Source organism: Aptenodytes patagonicus, chromosome 5 (assembly GCF_965638725.1).
Source record: "Aptenodytes patagonicus chromosome 5, bAptPat1.pri.cur, whole genome shotgun sequence".
Lineage (NCBI taxonomy): Eukaryota > Metazoa > Chordata > Aves > Sphenisciformes > Spheniscidae > Aptenodytes > Aptenodytes patagonicus.
In genome coordinates this window covers 16649117-16674584 of record NC_134953.1, presented here as the reverse complement: position 1 = coordinate 16674584, position 25468 = coordinate 16649117, and the positions used below count along the sequence as shown (strand labels likewise).

Genomic DNA, 25468 nt, shown 5'->3' with positions numbered 1-25468 from the left:
CTCTGTGCCCAGGGACACCTAGACCTGCTGGGCAGCCGTTGAAAATCCCACTGGGGGTCGCTCGGCATCCATCACCCACCCTCAGGAACCAGGGACAAGAGAGATGCTTAAGGGAAAGGTGGAGCCGGGGCTGGGCTGGGGCTTGGGCAGGGTGTCGAGCATCCAGCCCTGCAGTGTGGGGGTCTCTGCCCTCCAGCCCCTCGGCAGTGCTGGGGCCCGATGCCCCTGAGGACTGCACGTCCCCCCTGCTCACCCAGCAGCCTTTCCAGCCGCAGGAAAACCCCTCTTTCCCCTCACCACAGCCCACCCCCATAGCCCTCTATGCAGGCCAGGCCAGGCTGGCAGATCCTCTGGAGCAGCCCTGAGCCAGCCCAGGTGCTCGCCGGCAGCACATACCATGGCTGTGAATGGATTTCCTCCAGGGAGTTATTTTGGGCATGGCGCTGTGGGACGGATGCCACTCCTGCAGACGTTATGGGACCATCCTGCAAGAGCCAGGCGTCACCCACGGGCACCTGGCTTGAGGAACCCAGAGCCCTGCTCCGGGAAGGTCAGCGCAACTAGGCGATACTTTGGTGCTCAGCACGTGACCTGTCGAGGCTGGCTTGCAGGTCCAGAGCTGGGTGGGACCCTGAAAGAAGTCGGTATCAAGACAGCTAACAAAATGGTAAAAAAATAAGCTATTCTATTAATTGTCATTATATTAGACAAAATATTAGCATTTTGAGCAAGTGTGTTGATGATAGAGTATTAAGATGCCCAACAAGGCACAAACTAGTTTACTCAAAATGAGGAGGCAAAAGCCCTGCTGAGCCCCAATCTCCTGTGTGAGGTGCACAAAGCCCTCCAGCCTCACCCAGTGCCGAAATTCCTGTGCTGTCCCCAACATTGCCTCCATTTGGAGCAGCCTGGAGGCATCCTGAGGACCCCCAGTCAGACAGGGGGTGCAGGACTGCCTGGCCGAGGAGCGTAAACCTCAGCTTTTCCATTTGGGTCACAGCCCGTGCCAGCAGCATGCGATGGGCTGGGCCACGAGCCAAAAGGGATGGGGACCACCCTCTTCCGTGTACATTGCCAGGGTGGCTGGGCCAGACAGGCCCCCTCCTCCCACCACCACCCTCAGACCCCATTTCCCTTCCTCTCTGGCACCCATCGAAAGAGCTCATCACTGGGCACAGTCAGAAAGGCGCGGTGCCGGGAGCTGGGCCATGCGGGAGTAAGAAGGGGACATGAGGACAGAGCAGAACTGTTTTTATTGGAGGTGTCAAGAGCAGGAACAATAACAAACCTACAGGCTCCCCTCCTCAAGTGCCATCCTCCTCCCCCCCCACCACCACTGGGGCAGTCAGCATCACATGTGCGTGCTACAAGACAACGGCAAGGCTTACACTTTGCTTCAGCCAAAAGCCAGACAAAGCCCCCAGCATCCCGGGCAGTGCCGCCGCCCCCTCCTTGGCGACTGTGAGCTCAGCTTGGCCCCGCCAGAGGCAGGGCAGGACATTCACCTTCCCCTCCGAGGAGGGGCGAGCTTTGCATGAGAGGAGGATTTCGTTAAGGGAAGGACAGGAGCACAGCTCCACCGAAGTGCCGGGGACATGACCTGGGCTGCAGCTCCCAGCGGGACATCTCGGAGGACCCTGGGAGAGAGCAAGCCGTGCAGCCTGAGCAGAGCTGCAGCAGCCACAGGCAAGAAATGGCATCGCCAAGCCCCAAAGGGCTTTGCTGCCCCCTCTCTTCAACATAAACCAAACCGAAAGGGAGGGGGGTCAGAAGACAAACCAGGAGGGGAGGTGAAGCAGGTCTGGAACGGCGTTCAGCTCTGGCTCACTTCCCAGCCCACCACTCCTCCTGGCGCTTGGTGAGGATGTATTTGAAGAACTCGTACACGGACCAGGCGATTGCCGTTGAGGGCATCTGATAAATGACTCTCGCCTGGACCCCTCTGAAGTAGGCGGTCAAGCCGCCCACTTGGTACACCGTCCTGAAGGCATTGGCCATGCCTGTGATGTGTCCGCTGATGTTGGAGCTCAAGGCCAGGGACTCCTGGGTGTTGAGCAGTGTTTTGCAAACGTCCAAAGGCGTAGTGGCAGCAGCAGCGACAGCCCCCGCGCAGGCTCCGGAGACCACGTGGGAGCCTGGGTTGTACTGTCTGTGGGGGTTGAGCTGCTCTTGCAAGAACTCGTAGGTCATGAAGTGAATGGCTTGGAAGGGGATGTTCATGGTGAGCTGGGTGGTGTAGCTGCGGTAGAAAGCTCCAGCCCCTTCGTTGCGCCACACAGCCCGCACACAGTCCGTCACACGCTGGTAAGGCGAGTTGTACATCTGCATCCTCTGTTTGACCACTTGGGACGGACGGTGGCAGCCAGCAGCAGCAGCCAGGACCCAAGCGTGGAGGGGAAGAGGAGAAAGAAAGGGTAAGCGCGAAGCCAGGCTTCCTGCGAGTGCCCAGAGTTTAGTCACACTGGCTGAAGAGCTAATGACGGACAACTCGGACCAGCAGTGCCCTGAGTGTCCCCAGGCAGGACTGCAGCCATTTCGATCTGCCGAGGCATCACCGTCACATGCACATCACCACCTGCGAACCCCACGGCTGCTGCCGCCCCAGGGAACATCCCGATACCCAGGCGCTTATACTCCAGATCCACCCTCGCTCCCAAGCAACCGACGTCTCCCCATCCACCGCCACAGAGCTACCGCACACTTAGGAGAACCCCCTCTGCATCTCTTCTCTTATTTTCCAGACAGCTATTGATCTGGATGAGCCTGTCCCTCTCCAGCCACCCCCGCTGCAGCCCAGAATAACCACAGCACGTTGCAGAGCCCACCAGCCAGGAATTGTTAGTGGCTGCTGCCGAAATGCAGCCGCTCCGGTGCAAGAACCAAACGCCAACCCCCCCCTCCAACACACCCAAGAGCGGGGCAGGGGAGCCCAGAGTGCAGCATGTCGCTGTCCTGCCTCCCCCACCCCAACATGGCCACAAGAAGCTAAAAACGATGCGACTACAAACTACTACAGTCATGGTAAGAAGACGAGCTCCAGAGAAGGAATGACAACGGCCCGGCCACACAGCTGCCTGCTGCAGGCAGGCAGGAGCCTTGCTGGGCCCAGGTCTGCCGGAGCCCGCATTGTCACGAGCCCTCCAGTTTTAAGAGGAAAAAGTACGTTCATGACTGGCCTTTCCTCGTTATTCCTCCTTCTCCCACCACGTTCACAGACTTTAATTACAAACTCCCTCTACCTTTTCCACACATACCAGGCTCCACAAAATCAGTATCTTCCAGACATTTCACAACACAAGATCTCCCTTCTCCTGACTTCTCTAGCATGCCTTTTGTACCCCATTCTTTTAATTTTCTTCCTGAACACAGGCCCAGAACCGTACCACATCTCCCCGAGATCTTACCACAGCAATGCCCAGTTTCCACACACTTGGAATGACTTCAACAGTACAGATCGCGTCTCCCTTGCCTTCCCTCCTGCTCCAGGTAACTGTCACAAGCCAAACCCCTGGGCAAAAGGCTAGTGCCCTCCCGGCTCCTCCTAAGCTGGGGTTTGCTGTGCTCCCCAGAATTAATCTCTTCTACCTACCCCCTCTGTAATGGGCAGCCACCGGGCTCCCTAACCGGAGCTGCAGCCACTGGCCCCCGAAGGATCCTTGCGGTCAGGCGAGTAACGAGGAAAGCACCCTCCGTGCCCCAGAGGGGACCCGAGCGGCCCGGGCAGCCCCTGATCCTCCCCTCCCCGGCAGGCCAGGACCATCGTTACCTTCGGCAGGGTTCATGGCTGCATCGTGGAGCAACGTTGCTACACACCCGGCTGCACCTGCAAAACAAGAACTGCCACACGTGAGGGGGTGGAGGCGAGGGACCCCGGGGCTCCACCACAGCCCCGAGTCCCCCGCCAAGGCACAGGAGGAAGCCCCTGGAAGAGGGTGAAATCCAAAGGCGGCCTCCATCTCCCCTCCAAGAGACGGGCCGGTCCTCAGCGGTTCCCACCCGGAGAGAGCTCAAGAAAGAGGGGGAGAATTGCGACAGCCTCTCAAATCCCATGGGCCGACCGGGAATCACTTGAGGACAGGCTGATGCCACCAGGTGACAGGGGGCCCCGGGGATGGCGAGCATCCCTGCGCCCCATGGAGGAGCAACCCAACGGCACTCTGCCACGCACCTGCCAAGGGTGGCACGTGCCCTGCTCTCCCCTCAGCCCCACACTTTCTCCACCGTGGTGGCTCGTTGAGGCGAGCAACAGGCACCAGAGCAAGCTGGGCTCCGAAACCACGCGGCGCTCCTGGAGCGAGCTCCAGCACCCACCCACGGGATCGCAGCCGGTCCTGGCTCGTCTGTGGGCAGCTCCCGTCCACCGGCATCCTCCTGAGCCAGGGCCGGCGCTGGCCACTAACCTGCTTCAAGCCAGATACCTGGGAGCGGCTCCGGCAGGCGCAGGACCGGCGCTTCCCCCTGCCCGGCACCACGCCGGTGCGGCACCGTGCAGCTGGCTCGTGGCTGGAGAGAGCGCAGGGCTTTAGGACGTTCGTGGCACCCCGGCCCCGCAGCGACAAACACCCTGCGGCCGAGCGGGGCGAGACCAGACCTCCCTACGGCCGAGCTCGGCCTCTCCCCACCCCGATCCCCACCCTGGCGCGGCAGGGGGACGGCCCCCGGTAGCCCCCGGCCCCCGCGGCCCCCCGCGGGGGGGTCGGGAGCAGTACCGTTGGCCACATGGCTATTGCCCCCCGCGTGGATAACGTCGCTCAGCGTCTTTTTTAACTTTTCGTAGCAGGCGAAGTAGAGGGCGTGGGCCGGGCCGGCGCCGGTGGCGGTGATGTTCATGCCCCGCATGGGCCGCCAGACGCCCTCGGTGCGGGCGATGCGCCACAGGGCCTCCAGCACGTTCCGGTAGCGGGCGGCGGGCTCCGGCTGCAGGCTCTGCATCCGCGTCTGGAACGCAAGGCCCGGGCGGGCGGCCCGTCACCGCCGCGGGCCCGGCGGGGCCCGGCCGGGACACCCCCCGCCTCCCCTCCCCGCTAGGCCCCGGCTTGCCCCCCCCCCCCTTCCCTTCCGTTCCTCGCCGCGCCCCCGCCCCGCCGCCGGTGCCGGCACCTTGACGCAGTCGACGGGGTACATCACGCAGTGCTCCATGACGCCCGCCACGGCGCCCGCCAGCATGTGCGTAGAGACGGCGGCGCCCTGCGGCAGCGCCTCGTAGTCGGGGGCGGGCGGGGAGCGCGGCTCGGGGCCCCGCGCCGCCTCGGGCCCCCCCGGGCCGGCACCCGGCCCCGGCCCCGGCCCCGCCTCCGCGCCTCCCCGCCGCGCCCGGCCCGCGCCGCCGCCGCCGCCGCCGCCGCCCATCAGCAGCAGCAGGACGCGGCCCGACTCCGCGCCGCCCGGCGCGCCGGGGCCCGCGCCCGCCCCCGCGCCCGCCCCCAGCTCCATGGCGCCGCCACCGCCGCCGCCGCCGCCGCCCCGGCCCCGCTCCGCGCCGCCCCGCCCCGCGGCTCCCTCTCCGCCCCGCCTCCGCCGCGCCCATTGGCCCCCGCCGCCCGCCGCCCGCCCCCACCGCGCGCCCACTGGCTCGGCCCGCCGCCCCCCGCCCCCACGCGCCGCGCTCATTGGCCGCCGCCGCCGCGGCTCGGACGCCGCCACTGGCCGGCCGCTCCCTCCGGCGCGCTCGGGCGCGCTGCCCGTTGGCCGCCGGGGCTCCCCGCCCCGCCGTCCCGCGCAGCCCATTGGGTGCCTCAACTTCGCGCCCCGCCCTGCCGCGCAGCCCATTGGGCGGCGAGCCCGCGACCTTTGGCCCGCCCGCTGTTCCTCTCCGCGGGGCCAGAGAGCCGCCGTTGGCCGCCTCGCCCGTCACTCCGGCTCTCGGCGCGTGGTGTTTATTTGGGCGCCTCGGATTGGCTGGGCGCTGGCGGCGACGGCCCGCGGCGGGCGGGCTGCGCCCCGAGCCCGCGCTGCGATAGGGCGCGCGGGAGGAAGCCTCCGGGTGACGTCGCCGGGCGAAGGTCGGACGCAGGAGCAAGGGCGAAGCCAGGCACGGCCCTCGGCCGCCTGGGGGCGCCGCCCCGCCCCGATCCGATTGGTCGCCGGGCCGCGTGGGCGCGGCTCCGCCGGGGGGCGGCGGGGCCGATTGGGCCCCGCGGCCGCGGGGGGCGGAGCGCCGCCCGGCGGGGCTCGGCTGCGGGGGCCCCTATTGGTCGCGACGGGGGCGCCTGGTGACGTGGCCGCCGGTACCGGCGGCGGGTGCCGGCAGCGGGGCGATGCGCGGGCGGGCGGCGGCGGGCGCACATGGCCAGGTGAGCGGGGCCGGGCCGGGCCGGGCCGGGGGGCCGGGCCCGGTGCTGAGCTCGGTGCTGAGCTGTGGCCTCTGCCCGCAGGATCGGCGTTTCCTGCCCGTCGTGGCGCTCGGCGGGACCCTGCCCGTGCCCGGGGCCGCGGCAGCGCCCGGCGGCGCTGGGGCTGGCCCTCGCCCTCGCCGTGGGGCTGCTGCTGCTGCTGGCGGCCGCCGCCCCCCGCCGCTGGGCCGCGCCGCCCCGCGCCCCCCGGCGCGATGAGAGGTGAGCGGGGACGGGGGCTGCCGGGGGACCGGGGTTCACCGTTGCCCGCCGGTGCTGAGGCGCCCTGCCCCTCCCCCCGTCCCCGGGCCCCAGGTACCTGTCGCGGGTGGAGGAGCTGACGGCCACCGACACCGAGGACTCGGCCCTCAATTACGGGGTGGTCGTCGACTGCGGGAGCAGCGGGTCCCGGGTCTTCGTCTACTTCTGGCCCCCGCACAACGGGAACCCCCACGACCTGCTGGACATCAAGCAGATGAGGGACCGAAGCAGCCGCCCCATCGTCAAGAAAATTAAACCAGGTGGGTGCCACCCGGCTCCGCTCCCGCCGCCCCCGCGCGCGGGGCGGGTACGGCTGCGGCTGCTGCCCGTGGTGGGGCTGGCTGGTTCACAGCCTCCCTTCCCCGGGCAGGCATCTCCGTGGCGGCGGCGGCGGCCCCAGAGCAAGCTACGCCCTACCTGCGCCCTCTGCTTCAGTTCGCGGCTGCCCACGTCCCGGCTCAGAAGCACAAGGAAACTCCGCTTTACATCCTGTGCACGGCAGGCATGCGGCTGCTGCCCGAGAGGTGAGTTCGTCGGCCCGTGCCGGGGGGGAGCCGGGGACCCGCTGGCGTTCCTCAGCCGCAAGAAGGGGGAAGGCAGCTACCTCGCCTCATGGGAGGATTAGGAATCCTGGGGGGGGATTTGAGGAAGGAGCGAGCAGCGAGAGCTGCCGAAGGAGGGTTTGAGCACGCCAGGAGGGAGGTGAGAGGAGGCACTTTGAAGTCTCAAGCGAATCGATCTAGTTTCTCGTCTCCAAAGCATGCTGGGGGCAGCAGCAGGGCTCGCGGGGCTGGACGTGGGGTGTATTGCGGCAGGATTCCCGCTGTCTCTTGTGCTCCCACAAAGGAGCATCGCTGGTGAAGGTCCCTTAGTATCTGTCCCTCTCCTGCGTCCTTGCAGGCAGCAAGCTGCAATCCTGGAGGACTTGGTGAGAAATGTGCCGCTGGAGTTTGATTTCCTCTTCTCCAAATCACATGCAGAAGTGATCTCAGGGAAACAGGAAGGTAGGAGCTGCCGCGAAGCACTGCTTGGTTTCCTTTAGTATGTTGTAATGACCCTTTCTGTCTCGTGCAGGTGTCTATGCTTGGATCGGCATCAACTTTGTCCTGGGCCGGTTTGATCACGAGGACGGTGAGTCCGGCTGCTTGTAGAGCAGCTGGGAGGGTCTGAGCAGAGCCCTGCTGGAGCTCGCCCTGGCACTGGAGCTAAGAGCAAGGTCTGGAGAGGGCAGCGCCTGCCCCTCTGGCCAGACAATACCTGACCCCAGCCATGTGTGTGAAACTCTCCTGGACCTGGGACCTGGAGGGGCACCTGCCCTGGTCACAGGAACAAGTCCCCGTGTGAGGGGGGCACTTAGAGCATTTTCGGAGAAGAACTAGGGAGAGGGGGTTTGTAGTAGTGTTCCTGTAGTGGCTTCCAGAGGTGGATGCTTTGGGGGAACCTACAAAGCTGGGGGGTGGCCAGCCGCGAGTGCCAGGACCTGCTGCCCTGCAAGTGATCCTCGGGGGCTGCTTGCAAGGGTGGAGGAGCCCCATGAGGCTGCTCCGGGGGGTAACGGTGGAAGGGAGGAGATGCCACCCCAGGCCCTGCCCCTCGCTGACATGCTGCTGTGGGTTTCAGGGGAGGATGCGGTGGTCACCGTAGCGCTGGGGGACCAGGGAGAGTCCCTGATTCGGAAACGAACGGTTGGGATCCTAGACATGGGGGGCGCCTCCCTGCAGATTGCCTATGAAGTGCCCGACTCCGGAGCCTTCTCCTCCCCGCGGCAGGTGCGTATCTGGCCAGCTGGCCCCAAGAGCAGCCCCTGCATTCCCTGGGTCGCTGCTGATCACGGACCTCTCTGCGTCCCCAGGAGGAGGCTGCTAAGAGCTTACTGGCAGAATTCAACCTGGGCTGCGACGTGCAGCACACTGGCCACGTGTACCGTGTCTATGTCAACACCTTCCTGGGCTTCGGGGGCAATTTTGCCCGGCAGCGCTACGAGGAGCTTGTGCTGAACCAGACCTATGTGCACAACCGGTATTGCTGCCTTGCCTAGCGGCGCCCCTGCTAGGGCATTGCAAAATGGGGTGCTGGTTCCTTCACGCTGCCCTCTCCCCACTGGATTTGCCCCAAGAGCCGCCCGTGGCAATAACAGCTCCCACAGCCACGCTGGCAGCAGCAGATGCCCGGGCTGGCACACGGTGCACGGGCGCTGTCCTTCTCCGAGCCTGGCAGGTGTTAATCAGTGCCACAGCTCCCTGCCTTCCTCCTCCTCCTGTCGCGGCAGGCTGCGGGGAGGCCCCTCTGGTGGCTTTCGGCCTTTCTTGCTCCAACTTTCCCTCCTTCTCCAGCACCGATTCACTCAGCACATCTTTCCATCGCATCCCCACCTCGAGCTCTCTGTCTCCTGTCTCCCCTTCCCAGAGCGCTACATGAAGCTGTCGCCAGAGGCGGAGAGGCTTGGTGCCCAGGTACTCCTGTGCCGGGAGCAAACCCTGCCTCCAGATGCCCGGGGGCTGTGCAGGGGTGCGGATCCCTGCGAGCTGGGTGGGGTGGCCGTGCCTTGCTGCACCCCATGGGCACTCGGGGCACGTGGCCACAGGTCAGCGTGACATACCCGGCGAGTTTGGCTTTGGCAGGAGGTGGCAGGGCAGGCACCAGCACCGCGGGGTACAAGGGGACGCAGCCTGGTCTGGCACGTGGGGTATCCGGATGTGGGGCAGTGCTAGACTAAGCTTTTGGGGGTGGTACGGGACCCCCTGTGCAATCGCTTTTCCTTCCTGGCCTGTTCTCCAGCCTGCCCAGTCAGCAGACAGGGCTGAGCCCTGAGACGCCCTTCCTGGACCCCTGCTTGCCCGTGGGGCTGGAGGACACGGTGGCCAGGGGTGGCCAAACCCTGTACGTGCGGGGGCGAGGGGACTGGCCAGCCTGCGTGAAGCTGCTGCAGCCCCTCCTGGCCGGGCCCAACAGCAGCCAGGCCTCCCTGGCGGGGGCCTACAAAGCACCCATCGACTTCGGCAACAGCGAGTTTTACGGCTTCTCTGAGTTTTTCTACTGCACTGAGGATGTGCTGCGCCTGGGGGGCCACTACAGTGCCTCTACCTTCACCTCCGCCGCCCAGGTGGGTGCTGCCCCAGCCCAGGGGCAAGGGAGCCGCTGTTCCCAGGGCCGGGAGGGGGTGGCAGCCGTTTCTCTGCTCTGAGCCCCGGCTTCTCTGTCCCCCAGGAGTACTGCAGCCAGCGATGGGAGGTGCTGACCCAGCGCTTCCGCGGTGGCCTCTACTCGGCGCACGCCGACCAGCACCGGCTGAAGTAAGTGGCTCTGCTGGTGGAGGTGCCATGGCTGGACCTTCTGGAGGGGCTTTTGCCAGGGTGAGGGACTGTGTGTCGGTTGGGCTGATGCTTTCGCGTGCCGTGCCTGCAGGTATCAGTGCTTCAAATCAGCCTGGATGTACCAAGTCCTTCACCAGGGCTTCCACTTCCCCCTGGACTACCCCAGCCTGCGCACGGCCCAGCTGGTGTACGATCGGGAGGTGCAGTGGACACTGGGAGCCATCCTCTACAAGACACGGTTTCTGCCACTCAGGTACTGTTGGCTCGCTGATGGCATCACTTGGGGAAGGGTGGTTGGGGAGGAGCAGGAGTTACCGCACTGGGTGAGGGCTCTGCCGCCCCGGCAAGGGGGGTGGCGGCGCAGTACCCTGGTAGTACCCCGTGGCATCTCATGGCCAGTCCTGACTCCTCTCCGCAGGGATCTCCGGCAGGAGAGCATCCGGCAAGCACATGCCTCCTGGCTGCGCCTCTCTTTTGTCTACAACCACTATCTCTTCTTTGCCTGCATCCTGGTCGTAGCGCTGGCCATAGTCCTCTACCTCCTGCGGCTGCGCCGCATCCACCGTCGGCAGCTGTGCTCGGCCCAGCTCACCCTGCTCTGGCTGGACAAGGTGGTGGTGCCACCGGTCCAGGGAAATGGGCCATGACACCAGTGGTACCCACCGTCCAGTTGCACCAGCAGAACCAGGACTGGCTGACAGCCTGGGCTCCGAGAGCTTGGACTCTTTCTTAAAGACCATCTCAACTCCGCACTCCATCATCTCCACATCAGAACCAGAGCCTGTGGGCTGAGGCAGCTACGGACACCGGAGCTTTCCTCCACCTCACCCCAGTCCTAATCTTTGCATTCTTTGGCCTCTGGCCTTCGCCTCACTACGTGGTGTAGAGCAAAGTCCTCTGCTGCCAGCAGGCTGAAGGCCACAGCCCTGGCAGGTCCCTCAGATAAGCAGTACGCTATCACTGAGGCGGCCAACCCAGGGCTGTGGCCTGAAGCACCAGGCCACCCCACGGCTCAGCCACCGGTTTGCAGAGCAACCTGGTGAGGTGCTGCAGCTCATCACCTGGGGTGGCCTTTCTGCAGTCCCTTACACGCCCACAGGCTGGAGAAGTCACCAGCAGTCACTGCAGGAGCCAAGTGAGCCATGAGCTCCACCGAGCTGCTCCACCCAGCCCAGGCCCTCTGGGAGCATTCCTTAAGAGGTGTCCTGCTCTTTGCCATGTCTTCCCTTCCCAGGACAATCCCCCCATGGTCCTAGCCAATGCCCCAGGCTCAGCACCGAGGGCTCAGGGATTGGTTCCTAAGGCACCACCTGTGGGCTGAGTTTCCTTTCATACATTCCCTCCTGGGCACATCTGCCCTGTGGTGTCCCACACGTTAATCGAGCACTAGCGCTGGGACCAGCTTCTCTTCCCCGTGAGTGCAGGCTGGGCCTGCCCGTGGGGGAACTGACTCACTCCAGCCCAGCTCACTGCCCCAGGGCAGGTCTGAGCTGTGGCTGTGTGCACAGGCACAAGCCTTCCTCCCCTGGGGCTGGAGCTCCCCGATGACCCAATGAAGTGTGTCACTTTTTACTTGAACTCGGCTGATCCCATTCCTGTAGCAATAAACAAACCCCTTGAGCCATCCAGGACTGGTCTTGTTTTCTAGCGAGCACCTCCCTAGCAGCGATGGCTCCTGGCTGGTGGCATGACTGGGGGCCAGCGCACATCTGCACAGCGTTGCTTCGTGCCACCACGATGGGACAATGGAGTTGCTTTCTTGCCAGCAGATGTTCTCTGCGATTCCAGCAGCAGGACAGCTGAGCTCAAATTCCGAGCTGGTAGCAGCAAGGGAAGCTCTGAGCCAAACTGAACGGCTGTGACCCTTGGAGACAGCATCCTTTGCTGTCCCCCTCTCTCCTCCTAAGACAAGGAAGTTGAGCCTGCCCACTCAAGAGCCCCTGGAAGATGTTGCTCCCTGCTTTTTACCTTATTCCCCACCATAGCCTGGTGGGGTCCCCACTAAGCTTCTCCAGCTGCTGCACAGCCACGGGGATGGCTTCAGCACAGCTGCCTACCACTAGAGAGGCTGGGCAGGTACCCAATCCTCCCTCTAGCACATGGTGTTGCCTACCTGTGACCCTGGTCCCACGGGACAAGTGCACAGGTGGCATCAAGGATAAAACCCTCCACGGGCCAGTATGCTGCCAACCCCTGGCTCAACAGCTGAGGATCCCAGCCTTGTTCTCGTGGTGCAAGAGCAGGGTTAGGGGTAAGGGAAGAAGTCTGAATAAAGCCAAGACTGTTCCTCAGCCTCAAAGCAGAAAGTGACTCTGCCTCCAGCATCACTTACTAGAAAAAGGATTTATTCCCACAACACGAATTTAACAAACACAGACAAATAAATAAATACAGATAAATTACCTGATAAATAAGGGGAAACCTAAAACACAACGCCCTACTCGGTTCTTCTCAGAGCCTGGACACAGGTTGGGGTGGTGATGGTACCTAGACACTACTGCAGCATCCTCGCTGCTGAGGTGGGAGGAGACACAGCACCCCTTTAATCCCCTCCAGCAGCTGCCAAGCAGCAGAACCCCCTGCCCTGCACCCCAGCACCTCCCTCATCACACCCAAGGGGGTCTGCACGCTTCTCCAGGGTCAGCCCTCCCTTATCACACCCACAGCCAGAATCTGTCTTAGCAAGGACCACCCTCACCGCAGGGGACTGACCATACAACAGAAGATGCTACGGGCTCCTGCCTTCTCATGCAGAGGGGCAGCCGGTGCTTGAAATGACCAGGGATATGGTAACTAGTTGGGCAGCTTGGGTTACGAGCAGGGGTTCACTCAGGGGGCTAGGGCTGAGCGCGCTGGAGGGAGCAGGGTGAGCGCTGCAGGGACAGGATCCGCTGGCACTACACACAGATCTTTCTCAGGACGGTGCCCAGTGTCAGCGACTGCAGCACTCGGCCAGCTGAGGGGATCTCTCCCTGGTAGCGTGGCTGCTCCCAGGGCCGGACTTACTAGGCCCTCATCCTAGGCAGGGGTGCTGCCTGCCATGCTCAGGGGCCCAGCCATCATTGGTCCAGGTTGCAGTGCTCAGGGTGCGCTGGGGCAGCGGGTCCAGCCTCTGTCCCAGCACCTCTGGGGGCTGCCTGGTATGGGAGGGTAGAGGCTGGAACAGCAGCAAGAGCTGGGGGAGGGAGAAAGGAGGAGAAGTTAGCACCAAACTGCACCTGTGAGGGAGCCCCCCCCCCCCGCCCCAAACCACAGGCTCAAGGGGAAGCGCTCGGTTTGCTCAGGCCCAGCGCAGAGCCAGCAGCCCCACACTGAGACCAGCTCACCACAGCCACAGTGCACAGAAGGCAAAGCATCTCCCACCCAGCGAGGACCAGGCTGCAGCTCCCTCCCCAGCCAGACACAGGCAGGCAAGCAGGGACATCTCTGCCACCCCAGCCCCTCTGCCCACTCCCTCTGCCCACTCACAATGATGATTTCGATGAGGGGGTCTCTGTTCAGGCGCTGGCTCCCGGGGACTGCTCACTCCCAGAGGAAGCGCACGTACCAGATGGTCTCGTTCTTCAGCTGCGGCCCGAAGAGGGGGTTGGCCTGGGCCAGGATGGCGATGAGCCAGCTGCAGAGAGACCCAACCTGCTGTCAGCCCCAGTAGCACGGGGGCAGGGACCAGGATCGCAGGACGCTGCTGCCTCAAGGAGCTGGCAGAGAGACTGCTGCCCCGGGGGGTGAAGCACCCGGGAGGGAGGCAGGCCGTAGCCCGGGCGCTGTCCCGTTTACCCATGGGCAAGAGGCTGGGCAGCAGCCACCGGGCCCGGTGAAGCCACACGGAGGATGGGGGAGGTGGGTGGGTATCGGGGCCCGGTCCACAGTACTCACAAGAGGTAGCAGCACACGGCGGTGGTGACCAGCATCGTGATGATCACCCTGCGGAGACACCGGCGTTAGGACGGGAAGGCCCGGTCCCGGACCGCCCCCCCCGCCCCCGGTATCCCTCCGAGGCCCTCACTCACCCGCGGTTCGGTCCCTTGGGCACGAACCAGGGTGCGGCGATGCCCACGAGGCCCCAGAAGGCGGAGAAGAGGACGAGCGGCAGCGCGAAGCTGTGCGCCGTCATGGCCGCTCCGCACCGACAGACGGATCGCCGCCGCACCGGATGCCGCTCAGCCCACTGCCGCTCCCGGCGGCCAATCCGCGGGCGGAGCGCGGCGCGCTGGCGACACCGCCGCCTCCCATTGGCGGAGACGCGAGGCCGGGCGTACGGCGGGCTGACGCCAGGGGGCGCCAAAGGGAGCCCGCCCGCCCGCCCGCCCTGCCCCGCCCCGCCCCGCCCCGCCCTCCCCGGCGGCGCGGCTCGGCGCCCCCCGCCCGCTGCAGCCGCTCCCGCCGGGGCTCCCCGCACCCCTCCTCACCTCGCTCCGGAAAGGAGGCACCCAGCCAGACACCAGCCGCTCCGTAAAAATTCCTTTATGTTACAAAGTTCGCACTCACACCCGCCGCCTCGTCCCTGCGCACAGCCCGGCTGGGCACACATCCCATGCACCCGGGGTGGGGGGGGGGTCTCTGCTGCCTCCGGGCCCAGCGGCGCAGCTCCCCCGGGAGGGCTCTCCCTCCGGCAGGTTACTTGGGGACCCGCCGGAGCTCGCACATGAGCCAGAGTGCCATGCTGAGCAGCGCCAGGGAGCCTGACTGGTGCGTGGCGGCCAGAGGCGTGGGGACATAGAGCAGCAGGGTGCTGATGCCCAGGCCCACCTGCCAAGAAGGGAGAAGGGGTAAGAGCAGCTGTGGATGCAGCATTGGTAACACATCCCCAGCACAGAGTATAATGCAGAAAGGCCCACGGCCACAGCCAGAATTCCCACCCTCAAGTTCAGACTGTGCGTGCAGTATGGCGAGGCCCTGGGTCTAGGCAGCTCCACCTCTCGGCTCCAGGCTCTCGGGGCCAGCACGGACCCAAGCTGGGGACAGCTCTGTCTTGTCAACGTGCTACAGAGGACCTGGGGGGGGGGGGGGGGGGGGGAAGACAGTACCTGCATGCAAGCCACAGTCAATAAGGAAGTCACTGCCATCCTGGTCCTGCGAGGGAGTGGGATCTTCCGCGAGAAGAGGTACAGTGCTGTGACAGCTGTGGCTGAGGCGATTCCCTACAGAAGGGAAGAGAAACAACCACCCTTCAAGAAAAGTTCAAAGGAAATGGGTGCGGTGGCCTTTGGCTGTGCCTTCCAAGCAGTAGAAGAAATTCTGTGAGCAATATTTAACTGTAGAAATGTGTTAATGGCCATGACCAAATCCCGGAGCTCCAATGCCCACTGGGTTAACAACCCTGAAACTTGAATTACAGTTAGAAAGGGTTCCATTTTTCTCCAAATTAATGCTTTACTTTCCAATAGCTTTTCCTCATTTCTTCAAGTCATTAGGGATTATTTCTGCCCTCTCCCCATTTGTCACCTTGACAACTAAAGGTGGAAGCCATCATCCGGAAAACTGATCTCATTTTCACCACTCAGCTGTACTTCACCAGCATAACCTCGCTGTGCAGGTCACCCCAGGTGACTCCTCTTCTAAGTCACTTAATCTTTCTTTTTAGTCTTGGTGATGGCTTAGTCCACAGCAGTGCCAGCAGCGGTATTTAATATCTGGATTGCTCTAACTAGCTATTTTCACAGGGTGCTACTGGTGTGAAGCAAGTTCAGAAACGCCGAGGAAGCATTCAGTACCGGGACTTCCAAGTTTTATTTCACACAACTTTCCCAGACATTTCAGCAGCGAGGGCTACCCTGGTCTGTAGCTCATGTTATGGAAAAGGAGACACAAAGAAACAAAGTCTCTAACTTGTGCAGGAGGAAGACGTCCTTAAGGAAGGAGACCACGCTGAAAGTAAATAAGAGGGCTAAACTTCCTCTTTCTGCAGAAGCAAATTGGTAACACGCTCTCAGGACCTTCAGACACCCTGGATATCACTCAAGCTGACAGAACGACAGGCCAAAGAGGACAGCTTGGCTGCAGGAGGCAACCGAGAAGCAGCACAGACATCGCAGGAAGACGGCACTTACCAAGATCCTGTGATCAAACTGTACAGTTGTGGGATTCTCAAAGATATTTCTCAGCACGGGGGAGAAGGCAAGGAGATCATCCGGGATCCAGCGCTCCCCCATTTTGGGGAAGGAATTGTACACAAGGCCAGCATCCAGCCCTGCCACAAAGGCACCTGCAATTCCAGAGCAGAAAATGAGACTACCAGAGTAGGCAAAGGCGGCACTCCAGGTTGCACAGCTCTGACTCAAGAGCTCAGCTTGATCCTGCATTTCTTTCAGAAACATACACAGAGATCACACAGCAACAGGCAGGCTGGAAGGCGCATCTCCACCTGCTCAGGAAAGACCAGTAAGGGAGGTTCTCGACTGTCAGCTCCCTGACAGCAATAAAGTTTTCCCAGAAAACATGACTGGGTTGCTCACAGTCCCCGCCAGATCAGAAGAAAAACAAGGCAGAGGGGAACGAGCCCCAGATGGGGCAGCAGTAAGAAACACTCTTACCTGAAAGAGCAGTAAGAAAAATGAGAGCTGTAGTGCCATGAGCAAACTGTCTCAGGCGAAGGAGCTGATGGGTCTCAGGTAACTGTAAAATAGAAAAAAAAAATGAAAATAACCAAGGCAAAGCATTTCCAGTGCTGTTTGCAGCAGGTAGGAAATGCCTTCACTGCATATACGGGCCAAGGGGTTGGCCTGTGTTTTACAGGAGGAATCTAGAGATCACCACGCAGCACAGTCACACTTCAGTGGTTCTCCAAAACCGCAATTAATCAAGTCCAACCCTGTGCAGAAACTGAAGTGGCCACCAGACAGTTACTGGCACAAATCACAAATCATTTAGCCTGGCCAGGCACACCCCTGCCTCAGCTTGCACGAACTCTGAGGCTAATCACTTTTGAGCGGAACAGCACGAGTCAAAGGAAGCATCCCATAACTGAGAAGTTTACAGAAAGGGTATTTTGTAACGCAGTGTTAGACCAGAGTCAGGAAGAGAGACTAAAACAGAAGCAGCATCACCCTTCACACCCTTTGCTCACCCTCCACAGCACAGCCCCAACCCTCTGAATTGACACGACCCTGTGCTGACACACTACTCCGTTACCTGGTGTCGTGGAAGCAGCAAAGACAGCCCCGTCCACAGGCTGGCAGAGTACAGAACCAGCGCGGAGCCGAGATGTGCTGCGAGGCGGTACTGACTGACCCGAGGAATGTCGTAAGAGTCTGCCTTCTCTTCCAGCCCGCTCTTCACCATGTACCATCCCAGCAGTCCCTGGCAAAAAAAGAGAGGGGTCAGAGCCAGCTCCCCTACGCTGCTACACTGCCCTTCATCAGAAAGAGGGGTCAGCGAATAACCCTCCATGTCTGTCTCAGCACAGACAGGGCAGCCGCGATTAAGACCAGATAAACATTAGGGGCAAAGCAACTCGTTTCCTCTGCCTTCAGTCAGCCACCGGCGCTGACACCCCCCCCAAGCTTTCACAAACCCCACCCTCTCAGCTACACTCGATCAGAAGGTATTCGCAGGAGATGCTGCCGCTAATCCCTGCGGCTGCAGAGCTCGCTCACCTGGAAGCACACCAGCCCGCAGAGCGCAAGAACACAGCCCTTCATGGGGCGGCTGAGCCAGCCCTTTCGCCAGAAGTAGGCGGCAGGCAGAACGTAGGCCAAACCCACAACGCGGCCCCACATACGGTGCGAATACTCCATGTACCAAATGAACTTGAACTCTGTCAGCGTCATGTCGTGATTCAGGCTGTTAAAGGCAGTAAAACAAAGAACGGCTCAACGTGATGTGGCAGTCCTAGTTCCCATGATCCCTTGTCATGGGATCACCTTCCTCAGAGAAAGGAAGTGACAGTGAAGGAGCCGCCACCAGACACGCTTCGTGCGCCTTCCTGGTGATGTTGGAAAACATTTCCCTTCCTTGTGTTGCTCAGTCGCAGGAGGGATGCTCCCAGCCCACCCTCCTTCCGCTTTCGCACACTCACATTTTAAACTCCGGGAACTGCTGGTACTTCTGGAACTCGGCTTCCCACTCCTGCTGCGTTCTCGGGGGTTTCATCTCTTTCACCAGGTGCCAGTCAACCATAGAAAGGCCCGATTCCGTCAGCCTGGGAGCAGACAGAGACACCAGCGGGCACAATCCACGCCCTGACAGTATGTAGCTCTACTGAGCCAAAACGAGAGCTCTTGGCTGCCCTAGACAACCCTTAAACTCACAGTTAGGAATAGGATGGAGATCAGAGACTCTGGGTGATCAACAGACCTAAAATTGCCAGGAATGTGCCAGAGAGAGCCGCTCCCAGTTGGCATCCACGCACTGCGGGCAGCGTCTCTCTGGTGCTCCCAGCCCTGCCCCACGATGTCCCCGTGCAACCGGGGAGGGAAGACGCGAGAGGGGCTCTCACAGGCGCACTCGGGGCGGGTCCCAGGCGCGGGCGGCAGCTGTGGGCCGCAGGGACAGCCGAAGCGGGTCACCGGGGGGCGGCGGGGACCGCTGCCTCCGCACGGCCTCGACCCTGAAGCCCTCCGACGGGCCCAGAGCGGACACAGCCGCGGGGCGCGAACCGGTGCCAGCGGGGCGGGGGGTGCCGCGCTCACCTGGTGACGCCGCCCAGCACCACGGCACCGGCCACGGCGCCGCTGCAGGCCAGGAGCCATCGCCCCACGGCGGGCGGGGTGGCGGGCGGGGGCGCGGCGGACTGGGGCGCCTGTTGCAGGAGCCGCCGCTGAAGGCACCGCTGCGGAGGGAGACGGGCGGGGGCCGGCGGGGCGGGGGGCAGGGCGGGGGGCAGGCCCGGGGCCGGCCCCCCCCGCCCCTCAGCAGCGCCGCCGCCCCGCGCGGGCAGCAGGAGCCGGACGCCGCCGCGCGCCGCCCGCAGCATCCCGAGCGACCCCGGAAGTGGCGCGCGCGCGCGCGCCGCCGGAAGCAGGGCGAGCACTTCCGGACACACCTGGGCGTCACCATGACAATCCCCGGCACGTGACCGAGAGCCAGCAGCGACCCCCGCGCGCCGTCAGCGCAGGTGAGGGCGCGTGCGAGGCGGGGGCGGGGCCCGGGCGGGGGCGGGGCCGCGACGCCGGGGGCGGGGCTTCCGCCGCAGCGCGCGGGCGAGGCGCGCCGGCTCTCCCCCCCGCACTCCACCCTCCCGCGCCCGCCCTCGCGCCCGCGGGCGGCGCGGGCCCAGGCCGCGAGGGGGCGAGGCCGGAAGCGGGAGCGAGGGGGCGGGGCCTGCGGCGGAAGCGGGGCGGGGGCGGGGCCGCGGCCGGCGGCGGTGCGGAGCCGAGCCGAGCCGAGGCGAGCCGAGCCGAGCCGGGCGGCCGCCATGGGGCGGGTCGGGCTGACGGCGCCGCTCTCCCCCAGGTATGGACGATGGCTTCCTCATGGAGGTGTGCGTGGACTCGGTGGAGTCCGCCGTCAACGCGGAGCGCGGAGGTAAGGCCCGGGGGCCTCGGGGGAGGGGGCGGCAGCGCGGCGGGCCCCGGCGGGGCCGGTTCTGACGTGCCTTTCCCCAGGGGCCGGCCGGATCGAGCTGTGCGCGGGCCTCGTGGAAGGAGGGACCACCCCGAGCATGGGTGAGCCTCGCCCGCCCCCGCCCCGCGGCGGCCCGGGTCCTCCCCCTACCCCTGAGCCGGGCTCCCCCTCCCCGGGGCGGTCAGCGGGCCCAGCGCGCCCTCCTGAGCGCCTTCCCTCCCTTTCCCCCCTTTCCGCCAGCGTGGCTTCCCCCCCGCCCCCGCCCTGCGTACCCCTCCCCAGCGTCTCGCCTGGCCTCCCTTCCCCCGGTGGCTAGAGCTGCCGCAGCCGGGTGCTGAGCTGCCTCTCCCCTCCCCCCCCGCCCGCCCCCCAGGACTCCTGCAGGTGGTGAAGCAGTGCGTGAGGGTCCCCGTCTTCGTGATGATCCGACCTCGTGGCGGAGATTTCCTCTACTCGGACCGGGAGGTGGAAGTGATGAAAGCCGACATCCGCCTTGCCAAGCTGCACGGGGCCGACGGGCTGGTGTTCGGGGCCCTCACTGAGGACGGGCGCATTGACACAGAGCTCTGCACGGCGTTGCTGGGTAAGAGCGTCTCCAGTCAGAAATGCTGTGCCGAGCTCCGTGCTGTGGCTGGGGCTGGGGGTTCAGTGCTGCGCTGTCCGATGCTGTAGAAAGAACTGCAGGGTGCCTTGGTCTGCGCGCCTTGTCTGTGGTCTCGCCGTCTCTCTCTACCTTCTCCGGTTTCACGTATCGTCATACCTGTGAGACATTAAATAGGTAAGAAGCTTTGCAGACCAAAGACCGCTGCCCCGAGCAGTTCACACAGAGTTTGAGGCCACCTGGGACATAATAGCAGGGTCTAAGAAGGAGGGAGGCTCAGGTGAGCTGCTTTGAGGGCATCGGAGTATTAAACTGTTGGATTCTCTCCCTTCTTCATTTTCTTTGCCCTTCGTTCTTTTCCTTACATCGCTGCTACAGGTGTCTAGCAGCAAAAGAGGGGGGTCTTGCCAGGATTTGCATCCAGTAGAGCAATGAGGTGCTCTGCTGGAACCCGTGTTTCCAGGGCAGGAGGCAGCTGGATTTCTTTTCATAGAAATAAATAACGTTTGCCCAGTAAATAGAGCCACACTGGTGAAGTTTGCTGTGGTCTGAGATAGGGCAGAAATTATAGGTAGTGAAAGAAATCGCAAAAATCAACTCTCCTGCTTTCAAAGAGCACTGGTCCTGTCCCTTCCCCCGGTAGATGAGACAACTTTCCTGCTTCCTTCCTGCAGATAAAGACATCTCTGCTGGGAATGAGGGTTCTGCATGATCCAGATGAGATGGGGGATTTTGGTGGTACTCACAAAAACAAAAGGTTTGTTGCTTCCTCAAAGGGCAGAAGAACTCTTCCCCACCAAAGAGCCTGGCCTCAGAGGAGCAGCTGTGTTGTTTCTAGCAAGTACTGGGAGTCTTCTGAGCTCCCCAGGAATGGCCCGAGAAGCCTTTGCCCTCTTTCATCTCATGTGCTTTTCTGGTTCTAGCACAAGGGACTCTGTGCCAGCCCCGACTGACCATATGTCTTCTTATTGCAGCTGTGTGCCGTCCCCTGCCAGTCACATTTCACCGAGGTGAGTCGCCTGGGACAGTGGCCCTGGCAGGGACCCCACGGCCTGGGGAAGGTGGGGCTGGGAGGGAGCTGAGCTTAATGTACTTTGGTCGTTCTTTGGAGGGGGGAAAGCTCTGTATGCTGTGCAAGAGCGGGCTGTGGCTGGGCTGTTCCCCCCGGAGGGGAAAGGTCCAGGGGGTCCAGGCTTGGAGGATGTGTCGCTGCCCTGTGTGGAGAGGAGGTGTCTGAGGAGCTGAGCACGGTGGCCCTGCCACTGCTGTGGGGGGGGACATTACAGTCAGGAGCTGTGGCTCCCCACGGGGGTGGCCAGCTCTGAGAAGGACCCTTTCTGTCATTGTCTCCTGGGCTCCTGAGCTGGCTGCGGGACAGGGCTTGAGCACGATTTGCTGAGTGATTTCTGAGCTGTTGTGTTGGTCTCTCAGCCTTCGACATGGTGCACGACCCTCTGGTGGCATTGGAGACCCTGATTTCTCTGGGGTTTGAGCGGGTGTTGACGAGTGGCTGTGACAGCTCAGCGCTGGAAGGATTGTCCTTAATTAAGAGGCTTGCAGAACAGGTAAGTGTTCTCTGTGCTCCCCTGGGTTACTGTGGCTCCTTCCTGGGCATTGCCTGGAGGCAGCTCCCTTATGCTAGCCCTCATTTCTGTAAGGGAACTTCTGTCGAGGAGCACTTGCCCTTCTTGTCTGGCTTGGCTTCGGTCTGTTTTCCCAAGTCCACATGGGCTGGGGAAGTCTCCCACAGCAAAGACTTGCTGGGTTGTTCTTGCTCACAGACTGGGAGGCGGGCGGTAAGAGTTGGTTTCAGCAGCTGATGGGATTAGCCCACGTACACAGCAAAGTGAGGTCCCTGCTGGGGTCTCACAGTTGCTGTTAGGAAAATGCAACAGACGTACCTGAGAGGTAGCTAGGTGGGATAGAGAGGTAGGAGAAAATGGTGACAAGTTGTCTTAGCTGTAACTGCAAATTCTTTTCCGCTTTTCCTTTTAAAACATGAATAGTACAAAAAAGGTGGGTGAGAGCGAACGAATCCTAAGTCATGGTGACATCCATGAGCTTGTGGAAGGTGCTGCGTGTAAGGTTTCTTTGCCTCCCCGCAAATGCATATGCGGATGTAGTGCTGAGCAATATCACTAACATGTTGTTATTCTTTCAGGCAAAGGGCAGAATTGTGGTGGTGCCAGGTAATGGTTTTTTGTCATCTGTAACAGGTCCTGTAGTCCCTAGCCCCTGCTTCCTAGCCTCTTGCCCTGGGATGTGCTGTCTCATCTGGCTTTCCGAGCCAGGTCCCCAGGAGAAGGAGCTCCTGCCCTGGCACGAGTAAAGGCCATGCAGCCAGCTGGGTATGGCATATGGCAGAGCCCTGCAGCTGCTGCTCACTGGAGGATTTGGGGACAGCTCTGGATCTGTGGGAGAACATGAGCCAAGGCTTCTCCGGCCTCTTTCCACGTGCCCGGGTCTCCGTTGTCCCAAGGGCTGTCTTTTCCCTTCAGTGTAGATGGCGCTTGTCCCTTGGGGGGTAGGTCCCGGGGTGATGTCAGGTCTGGGACAGTGCCATCTGCGCTGTGTGTGACGTCGGGATTCTTCCCGCCAGGGGGTGGCATCACAGAGCGCAACCTGCAGAGGATTCTGGAAGGCTCCACTGCTTCTGAGTTTCACTGCTCTGCTCGCTCAGCCCGGGACTCGGGGATGAAGTTCAGGTAACTGATCATTTATTTTTATTTTCTAGCAAAACTGTACAAGGGAAAAGCTGGATTAATGTGAAGATGAGTTTGTAGAACAGGCATAAATTTCAAACAGCTTCCTGGGTGCTAATTGCGCTCTTGTGGTTGGGATCGTGATGCCTGGCTCTGTATTCTGCAGTGTATGAATCCAGCGGTGCTCATCATCTGGACACGAGCTCCATGCAGAACCGGATCCTTGGGGCATGCGTTCTGCTGCTGCTGCCCTATAGGGCTTGTGAGCGCATTTGTGTGGCACTCGGGAAGGCAGGTTCCGGTGTCGTTGCCTTAGACCTTTAACAGAAGCGTGTAGGATGTGGGAGGCCAGTGGGATGTGCCTCTGAGGAATGACTGAGGAGTGGCTTACATCTGTCCACGGGTCTGCACTGGGTTTCTGTTGATGCTGTTGTTTCTTGCCTTTGGATGAGTCTTCTTTCTATTACTGTCTCATCTTTGGTTTGGGTGGCACCAGCAGGTTCTCTGGCCGCTGCTGAGACTAGGGGAGATAGTGGGCTTTTCCTAGCGTGCCTTACTCATCTGTGTCACCTGCAGATAGTAACCGGTGGTTTTCCTGACAGAAATCCGAACGTTGCCATGGGAGCGTCCTTCTCTGCCCCTGAATACTCCATAAAGGTGGCAGATGTGGCCAAAGTGAGGACCCTGAACGCGATCGCAAAGAACATTCTGTAGTGGAAGGCACCGTGCTGGGACAAGCGTGCTGAGACTCCAGGGTCTTCCCTGACACATGGACAGATGGGTACCGCTTCCGTCCTCAGGCTGCAGAGGATGTGAACTAGGTGATGAAGCCTGACATCTCTTCCCTTGGCTTCCCCTGAATGACCAGTCCCTGGCCTGGAAACTTAGGTTGGCCATTTTAAATAAAAGGACTCATTCCCAGATGTTGCGGCAACAAGCTGTCTGGCAGTATTTGGGAGGAAGGGAGCTTGAGCAAGTAGGGGGACTGAATTGTGTAGCACTGCATGTGATTGTCAAATAAACACTGCAGCTGCCCCCCTCCTGCTGTGCTTTTTTAAGATTTATTTATATTTTACAGGTAAGACTGTGATCTGTGTTGCATAGCCTGAATTAATCAGGCCCGTACTGCACCGGAGGAGAATACAGTCACATCCAGAATGCCAGGGAGGGAAACATCATAGCCACAGCTGGAAAACAAGGCCTGCTGTGGTCAACCAGTAGGATAGCTGGGGATTAGCAGCACAGCAGCTGCTAGGTAGAGAGAAGCACATTGATATGTAGAGGTGATGAACACATTAAGTTCTAATGGGAAGGAGCTTCTACCTACCTGACTGATTAGGTGAGGTAGTTGTGAGGCGTCCTGGGCTGTGAGTGCTTGAAGTGGGGTGGGCGTATGATGAGATTCCAGGTCCTTTTCCTGACGTGACGCACAAACTGCTTGTTCTCCAGACAGTGCTCAGGGGAACGTGCCTGTTGGGTTATTGCTGCCTAGTCAGAATTGAAGCCTTAGACTCATTTCAGTTACCCTGCAAAATACCCAATGAACGATCTGAACGGTGTCAGAGTGGTCCCTTAAAAGAGTAGAGACCCAGAGATAAAGCACCTTTATTCTTGCTGCCTGCTCTTCTCTAAAAGATCCACAAAGCTGAAGAGAATCCCCCTGACAGCAGAGATAGCGGACCTTCTTAGGAAGCGAAAAACAGGGTTCAGATCTGTCTGCCCATCTTGGCAATAGCATACAGCCTGTGAGGATGTACAGGAAAATGTAATATTTGACAAGGTGGCAGCACCTTTTGTCACCTTAAGCAGAATCGGGTCATTGAAAACCCATAACCAAGACTAACTGCATACCTTCAGCTCAAAGGGTACATCCACCTTTTCACATGGATCATCGGAGGTATCGGTGTCTCCCAAAACACACCTCAGGAATGTACGTAGTAGTTCTCAACGTAGGAGCTGGGAGGGGGATGGCTGCTTAGTGCTGGTGTCAGAGCCCGCTTCAGCACTGACAGATGTGCAGGCAGTAGGAAGGATCCAAACTCGGAAGGATCCACCTCGGGAGAGGAAATGATTAAATTTGTGGTTATAGTCAATACAGTTCAGAATACCTGATTTAAGAGTTCATGGCTTGTGAGATTTTGTGAGTCGTCGTGATGATTAAGATACCGGTAGCTCAATTAATGTGAATATTCTGCTGACACCCGCCCCCAGCATCATAAACACGAGTTTGGTTCTTCCCTTTCGTGTAAAGTTTTACAAAAAAAAAAAAAAAAAAAAGGAAAGAAAAAAAGGCTTTTGAACTCATGTGGGGTTACAGCATAACAAAGCAGAGAAACAAACCCTTCAGAAACAGAGATGAGCAGTGAGGGCTGGACTAATTTGTAGATTGCCTTGCAGAAGCCTCTGTCCTGGACCAGACCCTGTGTGAGACAGGCATGAAGCAATGCCTAATTTTGAAAACTTAAGTGATAAGATGGTGGACAACAGGTGGGTAAAGGCAGGGAAGCACAGGGAAGCGGTGTGGTATTGTTGGCCAAAAAGGTCTCGCCACTTTGATTAGCTTGGTCCCAGTGAACATTTTCTGGGTATTGTAGTGAAGGAAGCTTTATGGAAGGAGCTGAAGGACAGCGAGGTGGCTTTGTGGGTTTTTAGGAGGAGCATGTCCCAGTTACGAGGGTAGAGAAAGTGGGGGTGTGTGTGCTTGCTTTGAACATTAAAGATAGCTGGCATCCTGTGCTGAGCAAAGCACTTCAA

General features: G+C 61.0%; 5 protein-coding genes across 8 annotated transcripts; 2 read left to right on the top strand and 3 right to left on the bottom strand.

Annotated features, from left to right (window-relative positions):
* Nucleotides 1-1234: 1234 nt before the first annotated feature.
* Nucleotides 1235-5610, bottom strand: SLC25A28 (solute carrier family 25 member 28). Of its 2 annotated transcripts, XM_076338845.1 has the most exons (5): nucleotides 5101-5610; nucleotides 4710-4938; nucleotides 3767-3823; nucleotides 1780-2342; nucleotides 1235-1637 (listed from the first exon to the last, which is right to left on the bottom strand). In XM_076338845.1, the coding sequence occupies exons 1-4, from the start codon at nucleotides 5608-5610 to the stop codon at nucleotides 1825-1827; spliced, it is 1314 nt and encodes a 437-aa protein (XP_076194960.1). In that variant the 3' UTR covers nucleotides 1235-1637; nucleotides 1780-1824. The 2 variants fall into 2 exon arrangements, with proteins under 2 accessions (XP_076194960.1, XP_076194958.1); XM_076338843.1 differs by having other exon boundaries at nucleotides 1235-2342.
* Nucleotides 5611-6285: 675 nt separating this feature from the next.
* Nucleotides 6286-11533, top strand: ENTPD7 (ectonucleoside triphosphate diphosphohydrolase 7). The gene is made up of 11 exons (XM_076338005.1): nucleotides 6286-6293; nucleotides 6648-6853; nucleotides 6964-7117; nucleotides 7494-7597; nucleotides 7668-7724; nucleotides 8214-8362; nucleotides 8446-8612; nucleotides 9372-9696; nucleotides 9801-9886; nucleotides 9999-10160; nucleotides 10326-11533. Exons 1-11 carry the CDS (start codon nucleotides 6286-6288, stop codon nucleotides 10552-10554), a joined length of 1647 nt encoding a protein of 548 aa, XP_076194120.1. The 3' UTR covers nucleotides 10555-11533.
* Nucleotides 11534-12231: 698 nt separating this feature from the next.
* Nucleotides 12232-14069, bottom strand: ATP6V0E2 (ATPase H+ transporting V0 subunit e2). Its single transcript, XM_076338842.1, has 4 exons — nucleotides 13918-14069; nucleotides 13784-13831; nucleotides 13376-13523; nucleotides 12232-13082 (listed from the first exon to the last, which is right to left on the bottom strand). Exons 1-3 carry the CDS (start codon nucleotides 14019-14021, stop codon nucleotides 13430-13432), a joined length of 246 nt encoding a protein of 81 aa, XP_076194957.1. The 5' UTR covers nucleotides 14022-14069; the 3' UTR covers nucleotides 12232-13082; nucleotides 13376-13429.
* Nucleotides 14070-14356: 287 nt separating this feature from the next.
* COX15 (cytochrome c oxidase assembly factor COX15) lies at nucleotides 14357-18904 on the bottom strand. Its single transcript, XM_076338838.1, is given in 9 exon segments — nucleotides 14357-14656; nucleotides 14935-15048; nucleotides 15958-16112; nucleotides 16441-16522; nucleotides 17039-17206; nucleotides 17503-17689; nucleotides 17925-18047; nucleotides 18538-18854; nucleotides 18857-18904. Coding segments are annotated over 9 exon segments (1326 nt in total). The 3' UTR covers nucleotides 14357-14524.
* CUTC (cutC copper transporter) lies at nucleotides 18901-23753 on the top strand. 3 transcript variants are annotated; one of them, XM_076338840.1, is made up of 9 exons: nucleotides 18901-18962; nucleotides 19301-19372; nucleotides 19453-19512; nucleotides 19785-19994; nucleotides 20987-21022; nucleotides 21444-21577; nucleotides 22174-22201; nucleotides 22612-22717; nucleotides 23317-23753. In XM_076338840.1, exons 2-9 carry the CDS (start codon nucleotides 19303-19305, stop codon nucleotides 23426-23428), a joined length of 756 nt encoding a protein of 251 aa, XP_076194955.1. In that variant the 5' UTR covers nucleotides 18901-18962; nucleotides 19301-19302; the 3' UTR covers nucleotides 23429-23753. The 3 variants fall into 3 exon arrangements, with proteins under 3 accessions (XP_076194955.1, XP_076194954.1, XP_076194956.1); XM_076338839.1 differs by lacking the exon at nucleotides 19453-19512 and having other exon boundaries at nucleotides 18918-18962; XM_076338841.1 differs by lacking the exons at nucleotides 18901-18962; nucleotides 22174-22201; nucleotides 23317-23753 and having other exon boundaries at nucleotides 19228-19372; nucleotides 22612-22711.
* Nucleotides 23754-25468: the final 1715 nt, after the last annotated feature.